This window comes from Microcebus murinus, chromosome 8 (assembly GCF_040939455.1).
Source record: "Microcebus murinus isolate Inina chromosome 8, M.murinus_Inina_mat1.0, whole genome shotgun sequence".
Lineage (NCBI taxonomy): Eukaryota > Metazoa > Chordata > Mammalia > Primates > Cheirogaleidae > Microcebus > Microcebus murinus.
The window spans coordinates 34,956,598-34,979,265 of NC_134111.1; the positions used below are offsets into that span (position 1 = coordinate 34,956,598).

At 33.4% G+C, this 22,668-nt stretch overlaps 1 protein-coding gene across 1 annotated transcript in view; it reads left to right on the forward strand.

Moving 5' to 3' along the window:
• GALNT13 (polypeptide N-acetylgalactosaminyltransferase 13) overlaps positions 1–22,668 on the forward strand; it is a 497,120-nt gene that overhangs the window by 35,245 nt on the left and 439,207 nt on the right. Inside the window, exon 2 of the mRNA XM_012779946.3 lies at positions 17,330–17,574. Coding sequence (XP_012635400.1) covers positions 17,433–17,574 — 142 coding nt within the window. The 5' untranslated portion in view covers positions 17,330–17,432. The remainder of the gene's footprint in view (positions 1–17,329; positions 17,575–22,668) is intronic.

The following is a 22,668-nucleotide window of genomic DNA, read 5'->3' on the forward strand; positions in this document are numbered from 1 at the left end:
TTACAGTCATAAGAGGACAGGAATTACATTAGGTAATCTGATTTCTGAGGCAGGATGGGGTGGGATAGTGTGCCCAGGTTCTAGCATCATATGGAACTGGGTTGTGATCTCAGTTCAGCAAATTACTATGTGACTTCAAACAAGGTTTTTATTTGGTACTACTCTCCCAGCTGTAAAAGGGCATGATAATAACTATCTTTAAAAAACGTCCATGTTTGATGCTTAGCTCTTTAGCATATCCAATAGGCAAAAAAGCACAGAAAATGCCCTCACATTCTGGTATGGAGAATATGAAATAAAGTTTAAAAACATAAAGCACAATAAACAAAGCTATCAAGGACTTTTGTTTTAAAGTTTGTGTTAGATTTTTCCAATTTATTTATTTGGCTACATTATGCCATAGGAAATTGTGGCAGGTGGGGCTCTAGTGACTGACCTTGAAGTGGTCAGACAAGCAAGGCACATCTATGACTTTGTATATGAAATGTTTCATTGAGTTAAATTTCCATATATGATCTTTCTTTACATCTGTAGCATTCTGCTTGTGATCCACTGAGGCTGAAACAAATGGCAGATTATATTTTCAGTGTGTGGCTATTAGTGCTGTCTGCTCTCTCTAATTTGCTCATCTGAATTGACAGTTAAGTCTCCCTTTCTATAAATAGAAAGTTATTAGTAAAAGCATGGTTGCCATATGGCAAAATAGTCTCTATTGTTAAACTGATTAAATGTAACAGAAATGCCTAGTCTTTAAGAAGATGTTATGTTCTGTGATAAAAGCATAGATATTATTTTTGTCCTCAAACTAACATATACCAAGCTTTTATATGTGTGCACATATTTATTCATATTGTCACCACCTTTAAAAATTTGAGTTGAATATACCATATGTATATTAAACTGTGTAAAATGCACTAATATTGAGTATACAGATTAATAGATGTTTACATGGTATATATACATCTGAGTTACTGCTACCCTACCCTGATGAAGATATAGAACATTTCCAGTCTCAAAGAAGTTCCCCTTACATCTCTTCCCCATCAATAACTTTTCAGTTTTTTTGTTTGTTTACTTCAATGTTTTCTTCATTTTTCTTTTTTATTTCAGCATATTGTGGGGGTACAAATGTTTAGGTTATGTATATTGCCCTTGCCCCACCTGAGTCAGAGATTCAAGCATGTCCATCCCCTGGACAGTGCATACCACACTCATTACATGTGTATATACACGGTTTTTAATAATTTTTAAAAATTTGACCTTATGATAGTGAACTTGAAAAACTATCACTTTATGAAGTGAACTCTAAATATCTTGAAGGGTAATTTTAATCTTTTAAAATATTCTAGAAGTATTAATAATTATGACAAAAAAACCCAAAACCTCTAAACAATACTAGAAAATGAAATAAACTATAATAATACTACTACAAGTAATTAACTTAATTACACATCCACTGAAATTAAATAGAATTGCAATGTGAAAACCTCATAAAATTCTGTCCAAATCTCCCACCTGCAAGCCAAAAAATACAGCTACCACACAGACTGGTGAGTATTCTATCGGTCATGTTGCCAGGCAACCTCAGACAGTATCAGAGACACCCAAGTGAGCCACAGAGTTAAACTAGAAGGTATCTTGGAAACAAAAGGGTCCAACTGCAAGAGAGGGAGGGAAGAGGGAGACAGAGAGAGAGAGAGAAAATGCAGAGTGTCAGTTGAGCAGTTATCCTTGTTAATCAGGACCACAAACAATTTTTTTTCCCCTAGTAACATGCATCTGGTTTAGAGCAAAATTATTTGGGTTTCCACTCCACTGTGTTTTCCTTCTTTGCTCTGTCTATATGTTTGAGTGCAAAGATTTGGCAATCTTGCATCATCATTCATTTATAGGAGGGAAGGATGTTACAAATCCTTTTAGACATACTCAAGGTATGTTAACTAAAAATTCATTGAGATTTTAATCATACAGTATTATGTTTGATTCAGTCATGTTTAAAATAATTAATCTGAATTTAAAATCGATATACTTTGTTCAGGAAAATTTGGGAATACAACATAAAATAACCTGGAGTTAACCCTTTATTGGAAGGTGAAAAGAAGGGAGGTTTGCCAAAGTCCTTCTGGATGAGGCTCAGAGATGATACATGCCAAGCGAACAGGGTGAGCATTTGACATGACAAGCTCATCTGAGCTCTCTACTATGCCAAGCAACTCATCTCCTTTTGTGGACAAGTATCTTTCTTCTATTCCTCATGGTTTTACATCAGACTTTTTCTACTTTCCCATGCTCTAACCCCACCACCACTCTTCTCTCTTCCTTTTTAATAGTTGATGTGCAGAGAACATAGCATCTGTGAGATAGGAACTAGGAGGTTCCTGCTAACTTGTACCCCAAATCCTTTTATCCTTCCCTTCTGATGATATCTTTTCCTCTATAAACCAATGCCTTCATGCATACTCTGAATCTTGCACATGGGCATATTCTAAGAGCCCTAATTGAAATGACATTTTCTTTTTCATGTTCAGCCTTCTCCCTCTTTCCTGATTAAACAAGTCAAAATACCTTTCCCTTTCAAACAAAAATGCTTATGTGCATAAATCCTCCCTTTATTCCAAGTTCACTTTTAGCTGTATTGTAACTCTTATCTCTTCTCACAGCTAACCATTTCCAAGTCTTGTCTATATTCTCTCTCATGGGCATTCGCACCTCAACACGCTGCTTGCTTTGTCTGCTTGTCTGAAACTGCTCTTTCTAAGGTCACCAAAGGCTTGTGTGACTATGCTGTATGTGGAATATACTCCACATGTACTCTTGATGAGCCCGTTTCATCAATTTCCATGGCTTCAATTAACATTAGCTTGGCGACTCCATAACCTTTTCCTTTCCTGAAATTTAATCCCTATAAATTCAGTCCACTCGTATATCCCATAACAGCCTCAAAATCAACAAAATCTACCAGCAAATTTGTGAACACCCATTTTTTCCTAAATTACTTTTTTTCAACTTAATTTAAATATATATAGTACTGATATACATGAAGAATAAAAATAATAAATTAATATTTGTAACAATGATGCTAGCACCAGAAATTTTAATCTCGAGCAGGTCCTTGGTTTTATCTAAAACTGCTAGCTTGTAAACTCTGTGAGGTTAGGTGTCCCAAGCATCTAACTTGGGCTAGGGCTGGGAGCACATTAGGTTCTCAGAAATTATTTGCTAAGTAAATGAAATAAATAGCTATTTACATGAAACTTAAATTCTTTCCTCTTTCCAAGTTATGTTAACAAATTATTTTCCTCATTATAATACTGATGACAATAACGGCAATGGCTGACATATACTGATTAGTTAGGTACTATGTGCCAGTTCTTCTGATTCTCATTTCATATGCATTATCTTTACCATGACCATATAAGTAAGTAGGGATAGCTCTTGTTGCCATTTCATAAACGTGGGAACAACTGTAGTTAGCTGGGCAAATCTCTAATATCTTCAAATGAATGGGTGGTGGGGTGGGACTTGAAACAAAGTTGCCTAATAGTCCTAATCTTGCTCTCTCTCTCTTATATATATATATATATTCTTATATATATATAAGAATAAGGTCATTTAAAATAGCACTTTTAGATTAGACATTTAAAAACAGACTATATATTCATATATACACAAATATATGCATACAGGCTCATACATATATACACACACATATACATATGTATCTGAATTTTTAGGGAAAAAGTCATTTTCTATATTCCTGACTCATTCATTTTCTAGATTCCTGGCTCTTGTGATGCAAATATTCATTATTCTGGTGTTTTTGCTATCATTTAGCCTCCTCAAGGTCTTAGTATTTGCCCATGACTACAGGACAATCTTTCTTAGATATCATTGATATTCATTTTCCTCTGCGGTGGCATGAAGAAAGAATTTACAATATGTCTTAAGACTTTAGGTAAGAGTAAAGGAGTTTCTGTAGAATGGTAAGTGAAGATTATGGAGAAATATTAGGACGACCAAGAAATATGATGTTTTCTCCATAGAAGAGGAAGAAAATACAGGAAGGGTGAAAAAGAATGGAAGAAACCATTGACATACGGAAAAGCAATTAACAACTATATCCTGCAAAGCCAATTACAAATTGAAATGAAAAATCCAGTCAAGTGATTTTTATAATTGAAAGTGAGAGACCGTGGACAGGAAATGAAATGGCTAAAAAAGAAATGTGAGAAATATGATAAATAGAAACATAATTTAAATATGTTAAAAGAGAAATAAAATTTTAAAAATATGAGAGAAGTAGAATAACCAGGAATTAAAGTGGTATAAAGAAAAAAATCCCATGCATCAGTTAATAGCCTTCATTGATTCAAATTGCTGCCTTTGTACATATCTTTGCCAGAAATGTGAAGCAAAAAGGAAAATAAAACTTTGATTGCTATTCTAATGGGGTGGAGCTGAATGGATGTGGGAAATCAGAGAATTTTTATACTGATTATGGTTTTTTGCAGGAGGGGAATCATGCCAACATTATCTTTCTCAGTTTGAGCACTGTTTTATTCCACAGAAATTAATACATAAGAGATTTTGGATTGGAGCACACCTACTGATTTGTTCTGATGTCAATCAGTGGTTAGAATGTATTTACTATGTTTATCAAAATCAAAAGAAAATATTATAATCATTCAGCCACATAAATGGTGGAGCTTTTCCTTGGACTAAACAGATGTTATTGATCTTGAAGCTTTATACCTTTCCTGTTTGAGCTATAAAACTATAAAACCTTTGCAGAAAATTTATGAACTGTTTGCTTTTAGAAATTGGACCTTGACTCAGAAATAAATTATAATAAGAAAAACTGTCTGTGATTAACTCATTGCTACTCACTGCCATAATATCAACTATAAAGATCTTATTTCAAGAAAGAAAACCTGACAATTGAGGTAAACTTGTTTGGGATGCTAATTGCTCCTCTCCTACCCCATTAGTGCACCCCTCCCTCCAGCCCACCACCATGTTCCTCATGGCTAACTTCAGATGAATAATACTGAAAGAAAAATTGTTTTCAGAAATTGATTTAATTGCAGTGATTGGTCCAAAGTGATAAATGGAATGGCATCTTTTAGAAACTCAGAGATATATTACCTAATACATTAAAATAATAAGGTCATTTAAATTTTTTAGATTAGACATTTAAAAATAGATTATGGAATAGATTATATTAGTTATGTACTACTCTTTTGGGGGGGGTTCTGAATAAAAACAAACACTAGCTTACTTGCTTTTACCAAGGTGGTTTTGTTCATGTTAATTAGATTTTGGAATCTGATCATTTTTGTCATTATCTCAATCATGATTTTTTTCCAAATCACACTATACAATTGATGAGATAATGCTTTTCTATAGCAACAATCACTCAGGGACTTCAATTGTAGTTCTCAGGGTCTTCAATTTGCATGTGATTTTAATCTAAATCATATAAAAGGGAAGAAGATTTTGAATTCCAAATACATGTCCTCAATGTATTAAATTTTTTTATATGAGTGGAATATGAAATTCATTTGAGTTGTTTCTTTTCTAAAAACCTAGTTGGATTTGAGTAAAATAGTGAGAGTGATTAGAAATGACTAGTCCTCCCCACTTTGAATGATCATTTTAAATATGGTCCTGATGGTTTTGAGAGAGTACTTGTTTGGAACAAAGGCCCCATATACTACCAGTAAAAGTCCCTGAATCCTGGGTAAAATCCCAAGTTTGGAAAGTTAGCCATTTTCTTCAAAGAAATATGGAATTTTAATAGAATTTGACATGTGGGTCAAACTTTTATCTTTCCAGTGTGACAGATTCTCTAATACTGGAGACTAGTAAAAGTTAGAATTTTGGAAACAGAATACTTAAATCAGGCTTCATTTTAATGGGAGATTTTGCCCTCCTTTTCTTTCTTATTTATTCTGTTTTGTGCATAACTTTTGGCAGTTCTTCAGGGCGACTGCTTTATATTTGCACTGTTTTTCATCATAATGAAATGTGTGTGTGTGTGTGAGTGTGTGTGCCCATAGACTTGCATATGCACAAATATCAGACGACTCAGAATTTTAGTCTGTATCACTATTATTAGTGGTTTCCTTATTTACTTTAAAGTAAAACATATATTTTCCCCATCATTCAGGTATTATATACTATTTCTCGATAATTCATAAAGTCAAAGAAATAGTAAGAGGAGTGCAAAGAAAATCCCGATATTTCTACCTATTTTTTCAGTACTTTTATACTAGTAAGTTAAAAAAAAATAGTTGCAATCATAGGGTACAAACAAGTAGTGTGTTGTCTAGTTTATATTATTATATCAACATTTCTCATATTATTACAATTTTTTATGTTTTCTAATAGTTGCATAATATACTATTAATTAGCTATGTATCTATTTTGAACTATTTTTAATAAATAATGGTGTCATAACATTTTCTGAACTTAAGACCTTTTCTCTAATATGGGGTTTTAAAGAGTTTCCAGTTGAGAAATTACTAGTTCAAAGTATATGATAATTTTTTTAAAGATACTAGGCCAAAATTTCTATTTATTTTTAATAAACCCAATTTCTCTCCAAAAAAGTTTTTACCAATTTACATGTCCACCTGCAAAGTAAAAAAGGACCCATTTCATCCCACTTTTGCTAAAATAATTTAGTAAAACCAGTTTTTATTTTTGTTTTATGATTCTTTAAAAAGCATACTTATTAATTAAATTAATTAGTAGTTTTCTCAGAGGATAGGGAAATTGTTGCCTTGTTTACAGGTTCCCTGTTCATGTACTTGTACACATAATGGTAGTCTCTGCTCAACTGTTAAATCTTACAAAAAGACATTATATCTTTCCCTTTTTTGTGCATTTTTGGCAAATTATTTTATAGGATCTCTGTATTTTCTATTAATGGATTATATACTTCATTATAGTAGATTGCTTTGCTTTATATTAGCTAAAAAGTTACCATCTTTAGTTCATTCACACACAAGGTTACTTTGCTAACAAAAATATGAGTTTTAACTTTTTGAGGATATAATATTCTACAGCCAATTAATTGATTAATTAATTCAATATTCTGAGTATTTATTTATTTATTTATTTCTTCTCTGTAATTGCTTGCCATTTAAGGTACTTAACTTATGATTAATAACTTCACTAGGAAGTTTGCAGGAAAAAAAAAACTGAGGCTGTAAATAAAATTAATATGTAAGAATTGATATATAAAAGCTTTAATAAAGTGTTTTTTTTTTTTGAGTGGAAGAAGTTTAATATTTCATCTGTTAATACTTTATTAACTAGTTTTAAGAAAAGTGTACATTTGTCCATGGATCAGATGTGGTAAAAAAAATTAATACGGGAGCAGGCAAATAAAATTTTATTTTTGTTTTGGGTTTAAATTTTGTACCATTTCATTCTATCTCTAGAGTACTCTGTGGCAAAGCCCTTTCTGCGTGTCTCCTTTGTGCAGCTGAGGGTCCTTTTGTGCCCCAGAGTTCTGTGTTCTTGTTTGACTCAACTTCACTTTTTTTGGTCGCTCATTAACTGTCAACCAGAGCAGTCAGAGGAACTGATATAATTTTACAAAACAATTTAATATTATTCTTGATTTTTTTTTTTTTACTAACAAGTGCTCCTGTTTTGAAATGGAAGTCTAGACAAGAAATAGCCACATTACCCTACACGTTTCAAAGAAAGAACACTTATAATTCATTCCTTGCATCTATTATCATGGAGAATTCAGTAGCCATAGGCCAACTTGGAAACTGAAGTTATGATTTTCTAATGGTTTGACATCTCAGTGGAAACATTTATTTTCTTTTAATAATGAGATTTATGGCAGAAGATGGCCAGCTAGGTGGTATATGTCTATTGGAAATGGTTTAAATGCTGTAGTATTGTTTTAAATCTCTGGTTGTGTATCCAGATGAACATTTTGAATTTCTGTTTTCTCCTCTTGGTGACAATTAATGAACAATCTTGAACCATTGATATAACCTGTTATAAGATTGATAGTGAATAGTCATTTAATACCTACATTAAATAAACTATGAAGAAATTTTTGTTCGATGAATACGATTTTTCTAACAATTTCATTATCTTTTTGAGTCATATATTGCTTTTTACAACCTTTTTTGTGAAGACTTAATTCCATTATCTTTTAATGAAAATGCTTAAAAGATTAATATATCGGTTGATATATTGCCTTTGCAATGCCCAAGTCAGAGCTACAAGCATGCCTGACCCCCAGACATAATGCACTGTACCTGTTAGTTGTGAATTTGCCCATCCCTTCTTCCCGCTGCCACCTGCTTAAAGCCCTATGAATGTTACTTCCCTTTGTACACTTAAGTGTTGATCAATTAGTACCAATTTAATGGTGAGTACATGTGGTGATTGTTTTTGCATTCCTGTGATACTTCACTTAGAAGAATGGAGGCTCCTTCCAGGATAGTACAAGGGGCATTAATTCATCATTTTTTATGGCTGAGTAGTACTCCATGGTATACATATACCAAAGTTTATTAATTCACTCATGTATTGATGGATACTTGGGTTGTTTCCACATCTTTGCAATTGTGAATTGCACTGCTATGAACATATGAGTGCAGATGTCTTTTTTATAGAATGTCTTTTTTTCCTCTGGGTAAGTACCCAGTAGTGGAATTGCTAGATCAAATGGTAGTTCTACTTTGAGTTCTTTAGGCTTTGATAGTCATAGCATCTTCATAGAATGAACATCCTATATTAAAACATTTCTGAAAAGACCAGTGTGTAACAAACTGCCTTAACACCTATCTGCCTTATAAATATTATTTTTAAAGCTCCACCCTTCTTTCACTCACTCTATGGCCAATTATTATTTATTGCTTCTTTCTCTCAACATTAATAATCACATATAAAAACTATCTGTTAAAGAGTTTCACATTTTGGAATTGCTTCAAATATTTCATTTATCCCCTTCTTTATCCCTACTCCAAAGCTCGTGTCTATCCCCCCTACTGGATCCTGAGCCAGAGGCAGGATTGTGTCTTGTTGCCTGTTTTATCTTTATTGTCAAGCACAGTGTTGGCACCTATATGGGCATATAGTTGTATCTGTAGGAAAGGAATATTTTGCTTTTTATAATTAAGGTAGCAGTATTGTTCTGAAAGTAATATATGCTTATATTAAAAATTCAAACCTACTGTAAATCAATTATATTCCTCAGATATTACCAATTTTTAGCCAGTGTATCATTTCTAGAAATTTTCTATACATATGAAAATTCATATAGACACACATATCCATTTTCTGATTTTTCTGTATATGGTGATCTCAGGTCTTTGAAAGGTCTGAAATTTGATTTTATCTCACTTAGCTAAAAGTTAGCTTGTTACCCTTTCATGGATGTTGGCAGAATAGACTCCTGTGTTAGAGCAAAGGACAGTTTTACTCATGGCACAGCAAGTACATGAGCATCAGTGTGATTGTTTCAGATCCACTTGCTTCCTATGTTTCATGGAGGCCTTGTACACAGCTACACTAGATACCTGCATATATGATGGGTGGCATTACAGGAAAAGGACGATAGCCTTAGGGAATCTACCATTTTATAGCAATCAGTAAAAGGCTGTTCTTTGTCCCAGAGGGTATATCTCCCCTCATTCTTTAAGGTTGCTCACTGCAAATACAACTCGGAGAAGCAGCTTGGTAAAGAGTGTTTGGGTCCTTGCATTCTTGTTATACCCAGCAAGAAGTATTGCTGAATACTTATTTAAGAGAGTAGAGGAGGGTCTCTCAATGATGTCCACCCTTTAGTCTTCCATCATCTTAGTTTTTGGTGAATTTTCACATGAGTATGCCATCACCATTGAACACCTAGATTAATCTGACAGAGGCTGGTACCAAATCCATTCAGTTTTTCTTATCATTATTTATGTAAGGTTATTATGAATAGAACTTCAAGCAACAAGATTAGGACAACCTGCCATATTGATTTCAATCATGTCTCTCTAGTCCTGGACTCAAGTCAATCTCAAAGACTATCAGTAGGTCTTATTTTATACAGCCCAGATGTAGTAGCGTAAGGCCAATGTATTATCCAGTCCAATTGGTATAATGGAGTTTAGACAGATATGCTGATCTTTGGTTATCATTGCAATAGACGATTTAGAACCTCAGTTTCCAATGGAGAGATAGTCTATGGCCCATTTTGTCCTACATACAAACATATAGCCCAAAGGGGCACAAATATCTCTGGTTAAAGATTGGTTATTAAACTTGATTTGGATTACTGTTACATTGATTTGGTTAAGCGTGTGCCGTGTCACTGAAAATTTGTAGCCCAGATTGTATGTGTGACATAAACCAAAGCTGCTCAGACATTAGGAAAAGTCTGTGAATTTCTAGCACCCAGATAGAAACAAAGTTTTCAAGTTCTCGTGTTTGTTTAGGGAGAAGCAGGGGTCTCTGTTTGGGAGCAGCCACTGAGGGTATTAGGCACAGCAGAATAGTTGAGGAGCAGCCATGCCCACATGAGCATTCCTGCTTCATAGCACTTGGATGAGGTGACAAGTAGAACAGCAGGCCAGATTGTCAGCCACAGAGTGAAGTCGGCTTCACTCAGGCAGGCCATATGATTTTGCCAGATTCTGATGCTAAATCTAGGTGACAGAGACAGCATTAACTGATCCGTCTCCCTCCCCACAACTCAGTGTACAAATTGTTTCTTCTTGTGTGATGTCAGGGTCATTACTCTCCCTCCATGGCCATGAATTTGGTGTGTCCCATTTCACTAAGTATAACTTTATCTCTTTTTCTCCAATCATCTACTACTCTAACCCAGACATTTCATATGGAAGGATTAAGCATGATGGGGACAAAGATATTTTTACAAAATTTACAGAGATTACAAAATTTACATTATACCGCCCATGTCGTCCCACTGGGACATAGTAGAAGGATTTAGTTAGCAGTGCAGTCAGTCCTCGGTAGTCACAAGTTCTGTATCCACAGATTCAACCAACCTCAGATCGAAAATATTTGAAAAAAAAAACAATACAGATAATACAAATATAAAACAAGATAGCATAACAACTATTTATGTAGCATTTACATTGTATTAGATATTATAAGTAATCTAGAGATGATTTAATGGTTGTAGGAGGATGTACATAGGCTATAACATAACAAATACTATACCATTTAATTTAATGTACTTGAGTATCTAAGCATCTGAGAATTTTGGCATCCTTAGGGGTTTTGGAACCAGTCCCCCTTGGATAGCAAAGCATGATTGTATACTTAACCAAGTACTTATTATCCTCATGATCTAGAAATATTTCTATACAAGAAAATTCAGGTGGCTGACTCAGAATTAAGTTTGAATATCTTAGAGTCATTTTTGGCTGGGCTGCCACCTGGAGGTATACCAAGTAGGCTGGCTTGGGGTTTGCTGTTAGGGAAAAGAAAGATGCCCCTTGCCTAGGAATTGACAGGTTGCAATCCCATAATTTCAAAATTGTTTTATATAATTCTTTACTACTTTTACCTTTATCATTATCCAGTGGGTGCCCAAAGGAAGATGAACTCTTTCTTGGGAGAGCCACATTCAGTGAGTCAACTGCTCTAGAGTGGGTGAATAAGGAGGAGAGGAGAGGATTGGTCAGATATCTTTTTTCAGTCAATTTTTGAGGAGATCATTCTAACACTCAACAAAGAACTGGATAGTAGTGAGTGTGGAAAATCCATCTAATACTTTCACTATCATTATGTCATTGGGTGACCTTTGCAACAAAAGGCACACCATTGCCAGACAGTAGAATTGCAGATGTAGAGGTGGTGGTAATAGAAATAAGAAACTTGATACATTCAACATAGGAGTATGCAAAATTCTCATAGTTCTGGAGTCTAGAAGTACAAAATCCAAGGATCAGCAGTGTTGGTTTTATTCTGAGGCCTCTTTTTGTAGCTTATAGATGGCCATCTTCTCTCTTAGTCCTCACATGGTCTTTTCTGTGTGTGTGTGTGTGTGTGTGTGTGTGTCTGTTTCCTAATATCTTCTTCTTATAAGGACACCAGTCATGTTTGATTAGGGTGTAAACTTATGGCCTCATTTTATCTAATTACCTTGTCACATTCTATAATACTAGGGGTTAGGACTCAAACATATAGATTTTTGACAGGGGGAGGGTGGGATAATTCAGCCCATAACCACCAATGTTGGGGGCTTAAAATTAAATATATTGCAGTGAGAGAGGGTACATGTAAGAGATGTGAAATCCTATTCTCATATAACTTATCATTTAAGAAATCAGGACATCTTAAATGATAGTGTTTTCTTGGGATACAAAAAAAGAAAATAAATAGGGACAAATAGCAAACAAACAAAAAAGTTAATTTTTGAATATGTTGGGAGAGATAAGTGCTAAGAAGGAAAATAAAGTGGGGTGAGGAGAGAGTGACTAAGGTATGTCTGCTATGTTATATAGGTTGATAAAGAAAGCTCTCTGTAATGTGACATTTAAGCAGGAGGGAAGAAAGAACTGAAGGAATTAAGAGCAGAGAGTCATGAATTCATCAATGGGCAGAGAAAACATGCCTGAAGCAAGCTAGTAATTGCATGTTTAAGGAACAGCCAGGAGCCCCAAGTGGCTGGTATGAAGAACAGTGGTAGGAGATGAGATTAGAAAGGTATTACATAGAATCTCTCTTATCTGATTCAATTGTGACTATAACTTTTTAAATTAAAAGTTGATGATATCAGGGAATCATATGATACCTACATAGCCATTTTATCGTATTTTACCTTTAAAAAGAGTTATAATTTACGTAGAGTGAAATGCACAGATAAATGCATGGATCAGTGAGTTTTGACTATTGTAAAACTCTGTGTAATTCACACACCATCAGCAACTACATCTGTTAAATATTTCTGCTCATGGTGCTCTTGTTCCCTAACCCCCCAAATAGGGGCACACTGAACATGCACTACTTATGGAAAAGTGGGCAAGGAGAATCCTCATTCTTTTCTCTTACTTTGGATGATGTTCCTGATGATAACAATGTTACTGTTATTACTACTAATAACAACTAATGTATATTGAGTCCTTCCTATGTACTAGGCACTATGTTAAGAGCTTTACATGTATTCATACTCATCCTAGCCTTATGAGGTAACTACCACGATTTACATTTTGTGTATAAGTAAACCAAGGCATTCAACATTTGAATTACTTGAATTAAGTCGTACAATTAGTGAGTGTTGGAACCCAGACCCAAATCATGACACTATAACGCTACAGTATTTATTCTTAGAGCCTTTGCTAGGTTTGCCTCTTAACAGTCAAATTTTATGTTGTGAATATTCAACCTTTTCTTAGTTAATATACAAGTGAGAGCATTTCTCTCTCTCTCTCTCTCTCTCTCTCTATATATATATATATATATATATATATATATATATACATACACACACACATATATATATATATTGTTTCTATTCCACCATCTTTCAGCAAAAGGCATTTAATTAACATTATCTTTGTTGGCTTCTTTATCTCTCAGTGTGTCATTCAGTATGGTGTGCTTATTACAGCAGACCCTTTGGTTTAGACTGTGAGTGAATTCCCCAGGTCTATCCTTAATTTTTTATCTTTATTCATGCAAAGATCAGTCAGATCTGAAGCTAATTTAAAATATTTTTTCAGTGCTTGCTTGCTAGATTTATCAGTCCATGATAATCAAACTCTGCAAATTGTCTGGTCATCAGCTAGCAGAAACTCCTGAATAGCTATTTAAAACATTTATAGTGTGCTGGGTGCCTGAAACTTCTGGGAGCACTACCAGCAGCCTTACACTAGCATCCAGGATCCTTTGGCAGCTTCAAGTATAGCCTCATAAAACAGATTGAATAAATTTGCACCCATTTTGTAATTCTCTACAAAAGGCAATATATGGCTGCAGATAAAAACATACTTAACAACTAAAGAGATTCCCTGGCTAAGTAATAACCTCCTAGTTAAAAAACAAAAACAGAAACAAACAAAAACAGAAACAAATAAAAAACTAAAAAACAAACAAAAAGATTTTTTCTTCTTATTTAACAACATATTTACCCAAATTTTAAACTTTATCCAGACTTTATTTTTTTACATTTGAAATCTATTGTAATAAAGATAGGAAAATGCTGCATATTTTCAAGCAAGAATTATCTAATATCTCATAGAATATCTGGCTGATACTATTATTTAGTGGGCAGGAAAAAAAGGGGAAAGGCAATCTGACTAGCAAAATGGTACTAGATAATTTTTTATTTCTTGAAGTTTTCCTATCTAGGGAAATATTTTTGAGAGAGATCTATCTGTGCTAAAAAGACCTTTGAAACAATTACAAAAGGGGTCATATTGTCGAATAGAAAGGCCTGTTGTCTATCCTGTCATTTATGCAAGCTGGTCATGTTCCACACTGGCTTTAGCAAGCCAAGGATATTGCAGAACATGGATTTCCTGACTGTTTGAGAAATGGAACAGTATTTGCAAATAAACAGGAGCTTATTGAAATAAAAACATAATACAGATGCTGGTTTTCTTAAATAAACTTGGCCACTAACTGTGCTTATGTTGGTTAGTATAAGAACAGGAGTATTGGAACACAAGATATGAGATTATTATTAATATTTTACAAGTGCCAAGGTATAAGATCTTTGAGTGATAAAGCTTAGCCTGTTTTCAAGGTAGAGATGTTTTCAAGTCATAAGTAGAATTAAAAACTTGAAACATGAAAAACCGTTTCATAATTAGAAAAAAACTTAAAGAACAACTTAGTTTTATCACATGAAATAATAAAGTTAGGTTTTTCTAAGTGCTAATGTCTTCATATGTATCTAGCAGGCCATGGAATTTGAATAACTTGAATAATGCTTAAAGTGGCAATAAGATGTGATTTTGACTTTTTATCATAACTAAAGTTTAAATGAAATTCTCAATAACCTCAACTTAAGGCTGTTATTAGGAAATGACTTATCATAGACATTTCAATATTTAATACTAAGTGATTTCAGATTTTCTATTACAATAATATTCTTCATATTTTCTTTTAAAAATGTTCTCACTCATATCTTGCTTAAGCCTCCCAATATTTTGTGAGGTGGATGGGGCAGGAAATAGTTAAAAATAAAGAAAATGAAGAACAGAGAGGCAAGATGCATACCTAAGGTCATCTCTTTATTTTATGGCACCTTCAAAGATCATTTATTATAATGATCCATCTCAACCAGGGCATGGCCAATTGGTGACCATCAGTGGTATGTGTACTTTTCTGTAGCATTTCTTTTCTACAACAAACTGAAGGACCTACTCCATCTTAGGACTGAAGAAAGACAGAAAATTTGATAGCTTGAATTGTTTCATACCTAAAATTTAGAAAAGCAGGCACATAGTAATGGGACATATATGGAAGAATCTTTCCCTTATTATCAGGTTTAAAGGCTGAGTTCCAATATCTAGCTATCATTTTTATAGAAAAGTGAAGTGGAAATGAAACAAACTTGATACTTAGCAAGCCATTTTTTTTCAAGAATAACTTTAAACCTCAAATATCATGTATTCTTTGAACTTCCACATGATATATCTTTTTTTTTTTTTTTTTTTTTTTTTTGAGACAGAGTCTCACTTTGTTGCCCAGGCTAGAGTGAGTGCCGTGGCCGTCGGCCTGGCTCACAGCAACCTCAATCTCCTGGGCTCAGCGATCCTACTGCCTCAGCCTCCCGAGTAGCTGGGACTACAGGCATGTGCCACCATGCCCGGCTAATTTTTTGTATATATATTTTTAGTTGGTCAATTAATTTATTTCTATTTTTGGTAGAGACGGGGTCTCGCTCAGGCTGGTTTCGAACTCCTGACCTTGAGCAATCCGCCCGCCTCGGCCTCCCAAAGTGCTAGGATTACAGGCGTGAGCCACCGCGCCCGGCCTGATATATCTTTTTGTCTGTAATATATATATATATATTCTGAATAAGCGTAAATTTTATGTAGTTACTGAAATAAACTCTTTGTTATAATAATTATTTTTTTACTTTTATTCACTTTATGTGAATTTTGAATTTGTTACTAGGGTGGATTGATTGTAAAAGTCAACAGCATTTCTGTTGTTTTATGATGTTGCCAGCTACCATTAAAGAGCTTCTGCCTCAGCAAATTATACTCTGATGCTTTTATTTTGAGACAAGTGTTTAGGAAAAAAACATTTCAAGTTCCCTTTTATTTAATACTGCTCACCCCAAATATCACTGTCAGAACTATGTCACTGGTATTATTCAGATCACAAAATTTATACTTCATTTGATGTTATTTTAAATATAGCAAATCATATCAGATTATTTTTGGTCTGACTTATTTGCTTTATAGATAGTGACTAGTTAACCAGGTGGCTATTGCTCAATGTAGTATAAATAAATATGTATGTGTGTATAGAATTAATTCTATACTTACTTTCGATATTTCTTAATTATGCACATATCTTTATTAATGCCCTTTAGAATTCTTGCTCTAGTTATTTTAAGTCATTTTACATTAATATGTTGTTTCTACTCTGTTAAATTGTTTGGGTGAATGCTATCTGTTCTAAAATACACATCTATTGTGTAAACTTTCTATGAAGTGCAGATGGGGTTTTTAAGCCCAAACAAGTGTTGATTTACTTCTTGTAATTGCCCTACTTGATAATCCGAAAACTATTTTTTCATCTTAATATTAATAACTATCTGTTCTGCAAGATGCTTCACAAGCATGATCATCCTTAATCCTCATAGCAAATCTTTATGTTGGTCATTGTTATCTTCATTTTATACATGAGAAAACAGGCTTAGAAAGTCTCCCATACCTAGAAAGTACATAGACCCAGACCTGTCTATCTATAAAGGCCATTTCTTAGCCACTATAATACATTATATTTCAGGATGATTTCCATTCCAGTATTATTAGATCATCAGAAGTCCTAAATCTGGCTAAATTCTAAACTGTACTATTAATATTTTGATAACATGATGCTATATAGATTCTCATGATAGGACTTTAAGGTAAAGACAATATTACTTGAAGTAATCAGTTTATCAAGGGCCCAGGAGGGTAGTGGCAGATCCTAGTATTAGGTGTTAGAATTGTAGACACCTGTCTTCCTAACAACCTTCATCTATTTGAGCTTTTAATTTTGAATTTGAAGTGCTATTATATCTGGGAGCATTAAATAAGTCATCTGTTTCATGTTATGTGTATTTTATACAAAAACAAGTGCAATAATGAAATTTCCTTTTCTTTTTTTTATACAGTGGAATGCATCCTGCTTTTATGCTGGAGTTCATTTCTGTGGCTTGGATTTATCACAGTAGCATTTGTCTTCGATCTGTGTGTTAACTAGAAATCCAGAAAGACATGAGGAGATTTGTTTACTGCAAGGTGGTTCTAGCCACTTCACTGATGTGGGTTCTTGTCGATGTCTTCTTACTCTTGTACTTCAGCGAATGTAACAAATGTGATGACAAGAAGGAGAGATCCCTGCTGCCTGCATTGAGGGGTAAGTGCTTATGAAGCAGGAATTATTTTTATAATAGAGATGACAGTTGTGGTGATGCTTGACAAAATATGAAACTCCAAAATGAGAATAGTTTTGCCTTATTGAGTCAAAAGAGCATTTTGGCAGAACTATTGAACCAGGGGCTTCAATATTCAACTATTGAAGCAGCTATTTTTACTTTTCTTGGTTTTAGGTGTTTTGTTGGAAGAAATGAGAATAGTTGGCTAACCTCTAAGATACCTTCCAATCCTAATAAATTTCAGTGTTTTGTGCCTGTATGAAAAGAACCATTTAGTGAACTTTCAAACTGGGCAGAATTTTAAATCTAGGCTCTCAGAAGCCAAAAGCCTTTAAAGACCAAGCACATAACATAAAAGGGAAAAACTACTAAAGTGAGACAGGTGGGGATTATAAAAAACTGGAACTATGCATGATATCCCTAAAACTTCCAAAACAGTTAAAAAATAAAAAACACCAATTTTCAAAACAAAGCACATGTTAGCGGCCAGATTCACCCTATAGATCACCATATTGTTGGCTCTATGTGAAGTGCAAAAATTATTATAACTTCAAGTAGTTATAAAGTCAGTGTAACTCAGTATATTCCTCTTGAGGGATCAGTTTCAATGAACAGATAAGAGCTAATGCTAAATAAGCATAATAATTTATATAAATGGTTATTCATCAAGTAAAGGCATGGAGATTAATTTCCTGCAAAGTGATTCCAAACAATTTTCTCTATGCTTTGCTTTTTGCTGATTTTAAGATCTATAAATATATTTCTGAAATATTCCTAGTAAATAGGTGCTTCTATAGTACTTAAGGGTGCCCAGAATTAGTTTTATTCGCATTGAACTAACATATATTCTCTGATTAGCAAAGTTTTCTGCATAAATATGACAAAAGGGTCAACTTTGAGTCTTAGTTGAAATGTTTGTACCTTTTGAAAAAGTGATTCTAAATTATCAAGTCGAGATTTGCATTTATTTAATAATTTAAAAATTTAATGATTTATTTAATAAATGTAATATGCTTTTAATGTTACAATTTTTAGGTTATTTATTAATTAAAATATTCTAATAAGCAGAATTTCATTTTATACTACATGATTGTGTGAGGTTTAGGGAAACACAGAAGAACATTTCGAAAACTTAATTTTTTGCCGAAAGAGTATATTTTAGATATCTTGGATTTGCTTTAGATTGTAAAAATATTTTTGCTCAATGGGAGAAATTCTGAATATCTACCTCTTCTTTTCAAAATGGGTCTAACTCTCTTGCTGCAGTTTTTGACAAATACAAATAATTTAGATAAAGTACTTTGGAAGTGACTAAGCCTAGACCTATTTAGGTAGTTTATATGCATTTTTTATGCCTTTGTACTACAATTATTCTGAGAGGAGAACATTATGAGTCCATCAGGTTTTGACAAATGAATATGGGAATTGATTTGCTGATCTTTAGTTAAAACCCCAGAATAAATCAGGCCTCTCTGCTTCTTTGTTAGAATCAGTTGAGCTGCTGCTTGGCTGAAAGTAGAAATGTGCTTTGATGGATCACATCAGTTTGGAATGATTACTTTGTCATTTGTTGAAAGAAGAGATCTAGGTTGGTCACAAAAAATGTTATAACCTGATTCAGCAAAACTATGGTATCCTTTTCTGAAAGTACCAAAAAAGTACTGTTATGCTGATTTATGTCCTTAATGCTCAGTCTTAAATCTCAAAATGTAAAATTTAATGATGCAAGACAAAAATAATAACATTTCCTTGGGCTTGAATTGTAAAATTAAATTACCTTCTCTTTATTTGTAAGACTTGTCGTCTTAGTACATTTGAGCTACTATAATAAAATACCATATACTAGGTGGCTTAAAAACAACAGAAATTTATTTCTCACGGTTTGAGAGGCTGGGAAGTAAAAGATCAAGGTGCTGACAGATGCCGTGTCTGGTGAGAGACTGTTCCTCATAAACATCTGTCTTGTCATTAACTTCACATGGCAGAAGGGTTGAGGGACCTCTCTAGGGCATATTTTATAAGAACACTAATCCCATTCATGAGGGCTGCACCTTCATGACCTGATCACATCCCAAAGGCCCCACTTTCTAATATTATCACCTTGGGGGTTGGAATTTCAACATATGAATTTTGTTGGGGGGGGCGGGTGTGCAAACTTTCAGTCTATGGTACTTGTTCAATGTTGCATATTGACATTATTTGTCTTGAATGAATGGACAATAGACTTAAGGGTTTTAATTTAATTTGTGTTACTTATTATTTCAGACTGTCACTTTATGTAGGAATTTATACTCTGTATTCAAAATATTTTACTTACAAGAAGACAATGCTGTGCCAAGTGTACTTGACTGAAATTTCCATGTTCTACATATGCAAAAATGGGGTTTTTGACTTAAAAAAATTGATCCTTTTTGACCTACATGTCTTCATTATTAAAACAAAGGTTTGGAAGAGGTAGTTTCTAAGATCTTTTATATTTCTAAATTTTAAATAATTTCTAAGTACCTAACATTAGCATACACTGTGAATTAATTTTTGAGATGTCTTCATTTATTCATTCACCAATTATTTATTAAGGGCTTATTAGATACTCGGTCTTGAGGATACAACTGAGATCCCTGCTGTTTGCTGTTTGGGACATGAGGGAACTGAGTTCTCGCCTGTCATGGAGCTTATAGTCAATTATAAATTACATATTTCTCTCTGTCTCTCTCATTCTCTATCTCTCTCTCCTTCTCACTTTTTGTGCGTATATGTATATAATCATGTACTGCATAATGACATTTCTGTCAATGATGGATTACATACATGATGGTGGTCCCCAATGATTATAATATTGTATTTTTACTTTATCTTTTGAATGTTTAGTTATCTTTAGATGCACAAATGCTTACCAATGTTTTATAATTGCCTACAGTATTCAGTATAGTAACACACTATATACGTTTGTAGCCTGGGAGCAGTAGGCTATACTGTATAACTTGGGTATATAGTAGACTATACTATTTAGGTTTGTGTAAATACACTCCGTGATGTTCACACAGTGGTGACATTGCCTAACAGTGTATTTCTCAGACCATATTACTATTGATAAGCGACACATAATTGTATATATTCATCTAAAAGATAAAGTAATTTAGAAATGGATACAAAACATAATGGGTATTAGGATAAGGAAAGAGAATGCTTGAAGTAGAGGAAAATGGATCTAGGGTATTAGATAAAACCTCAAAGAGGCTATGGCATTAAACTTGAGGTCTATAGCAAAAAGTAGGATGTGACCAGTAAAATATTAGTAAAATGAGAAGATACTAAACATTTCATGGGATGATGAAGATCTAGAACACCCAGGATGTTCCTAAAGGAGAAGAATACAAAGTAGAGATATGACAAATAACATATCATAAAATTTAGAGTAATTAAGGATGTAGTATTAGAGCAAAGGGCACCTGGAAAAAGAGAGGCTCTTCAATAAATAGAACTGAAAATATAATGGTAATCCATGTGTAAAAAGATGAAATTAGATGTCTAACTCATATCATGAACCAATAGAAACTTTGGAGGTATTAAGAATTTAAATGTCAAAAAAACTAAAACTTTAGCAGAAAAATATTTAAGCATTGATAACAGCTTGGAATAGGGAAAATCCCTTAAACAAAATGAACAAACAAGCAAATAAAAAACACTGCTTATAAAAGAAAATATTGATAAATTTCATAATGTTAAAATTGAGAAAGTTGGTTTATTCAAAATACCTTAAAGGGAGGTAAAAAGAGGATTTACAGATTATAGAATATATTCAAAGAAAATATAACTGACAAATTATTATATATATAAACAATTGTTATGTATATCAAGTATATATATAATAATTTTCCTGTTATTAATAAGAAAAGTCCAAACAACCCAATAGAAAAAAAAGGGGGCAACAGAACTGAACAGACATTTCATATAAAAGGAAACACATGTTGCAAATAAATCTGTGAAGAAATAATTAACATCAATCATAATTGGAGAAATGCAGATCAAGTCTATATAATGACATCTCATTTGTATTTATTCAATTGGCAAAAATTGCAAAGGCAGATAATACCAATTATTAGAGGTAATGCATCTCTGTATTTTTGTAATAACTTCAGTTAGCAGTTTGGCATTATCTCTGAAATCTGAACATTTATATATGACTCAGGACTTACAGTCATATACCCAATAAAATTTCTTCCAATATAAACAAATATGTTTATAGCACTACTATACATAAAAATAAAACCTGAAAATAGCCCATAAGTCCATCAGTGGAAAAGTTCATGAATGGACATTGGCATATCAATACAAGGAAATATTAATTATATTGTAGTCAAAATGAATTAACTACACAGACTTTTGTAACATGAATGAATGTTGAAAATACAATAGTAAATTAAGCATAAAAGTTATATCTTTCAAAAATGTTATATAACATAATGCTGCTTGTTATATGTTATATAACATAATACTGCTAAAATATAGCAAAAATTTGAAAATATACAAGTTTAAGAATATATAGAGATGCAACAAGACTTTATAAAAAGCAAGTGAAGCTAATTATGAATATGGTACTTAGGATCTTGGCCTTCATACGTTAGGGGGAACACGGGCATGGGATGGGGGTGAACATTTTGACTGAATGTGGGGCATTGCTAGAGTCCTACATTTGTTTTGGATATGGGCTTAATGTGTCTATTACATTATATGGATAACTAAATGAATATCCATTCACTGGATCTTATTCATTAAAAAGTGGGAAGCTTACTGAATGGGTTTAAAAAACACAGCAGACAGGATCCAATTTGTGTTACAGAAAAATTGATGTGGATACATGTAGAGAATGAATTAGAGAAGAGCCATTCTCCTTAGGGGAACTGAGTAGGAGGCTATGGCAGTATTCCATGCATTCTGTATATAAGTGATGCCTTCTTAGAGCAGAGTAGTGGCAGTGAGAAGTTGGCAAAATCAAGAGGCATTTAAAATATGAGAGTAAGAGAGCTTGAGTGGCTTTGGCAGGTAAAGGAGAGGGAAGTGTCAAGGACATATCT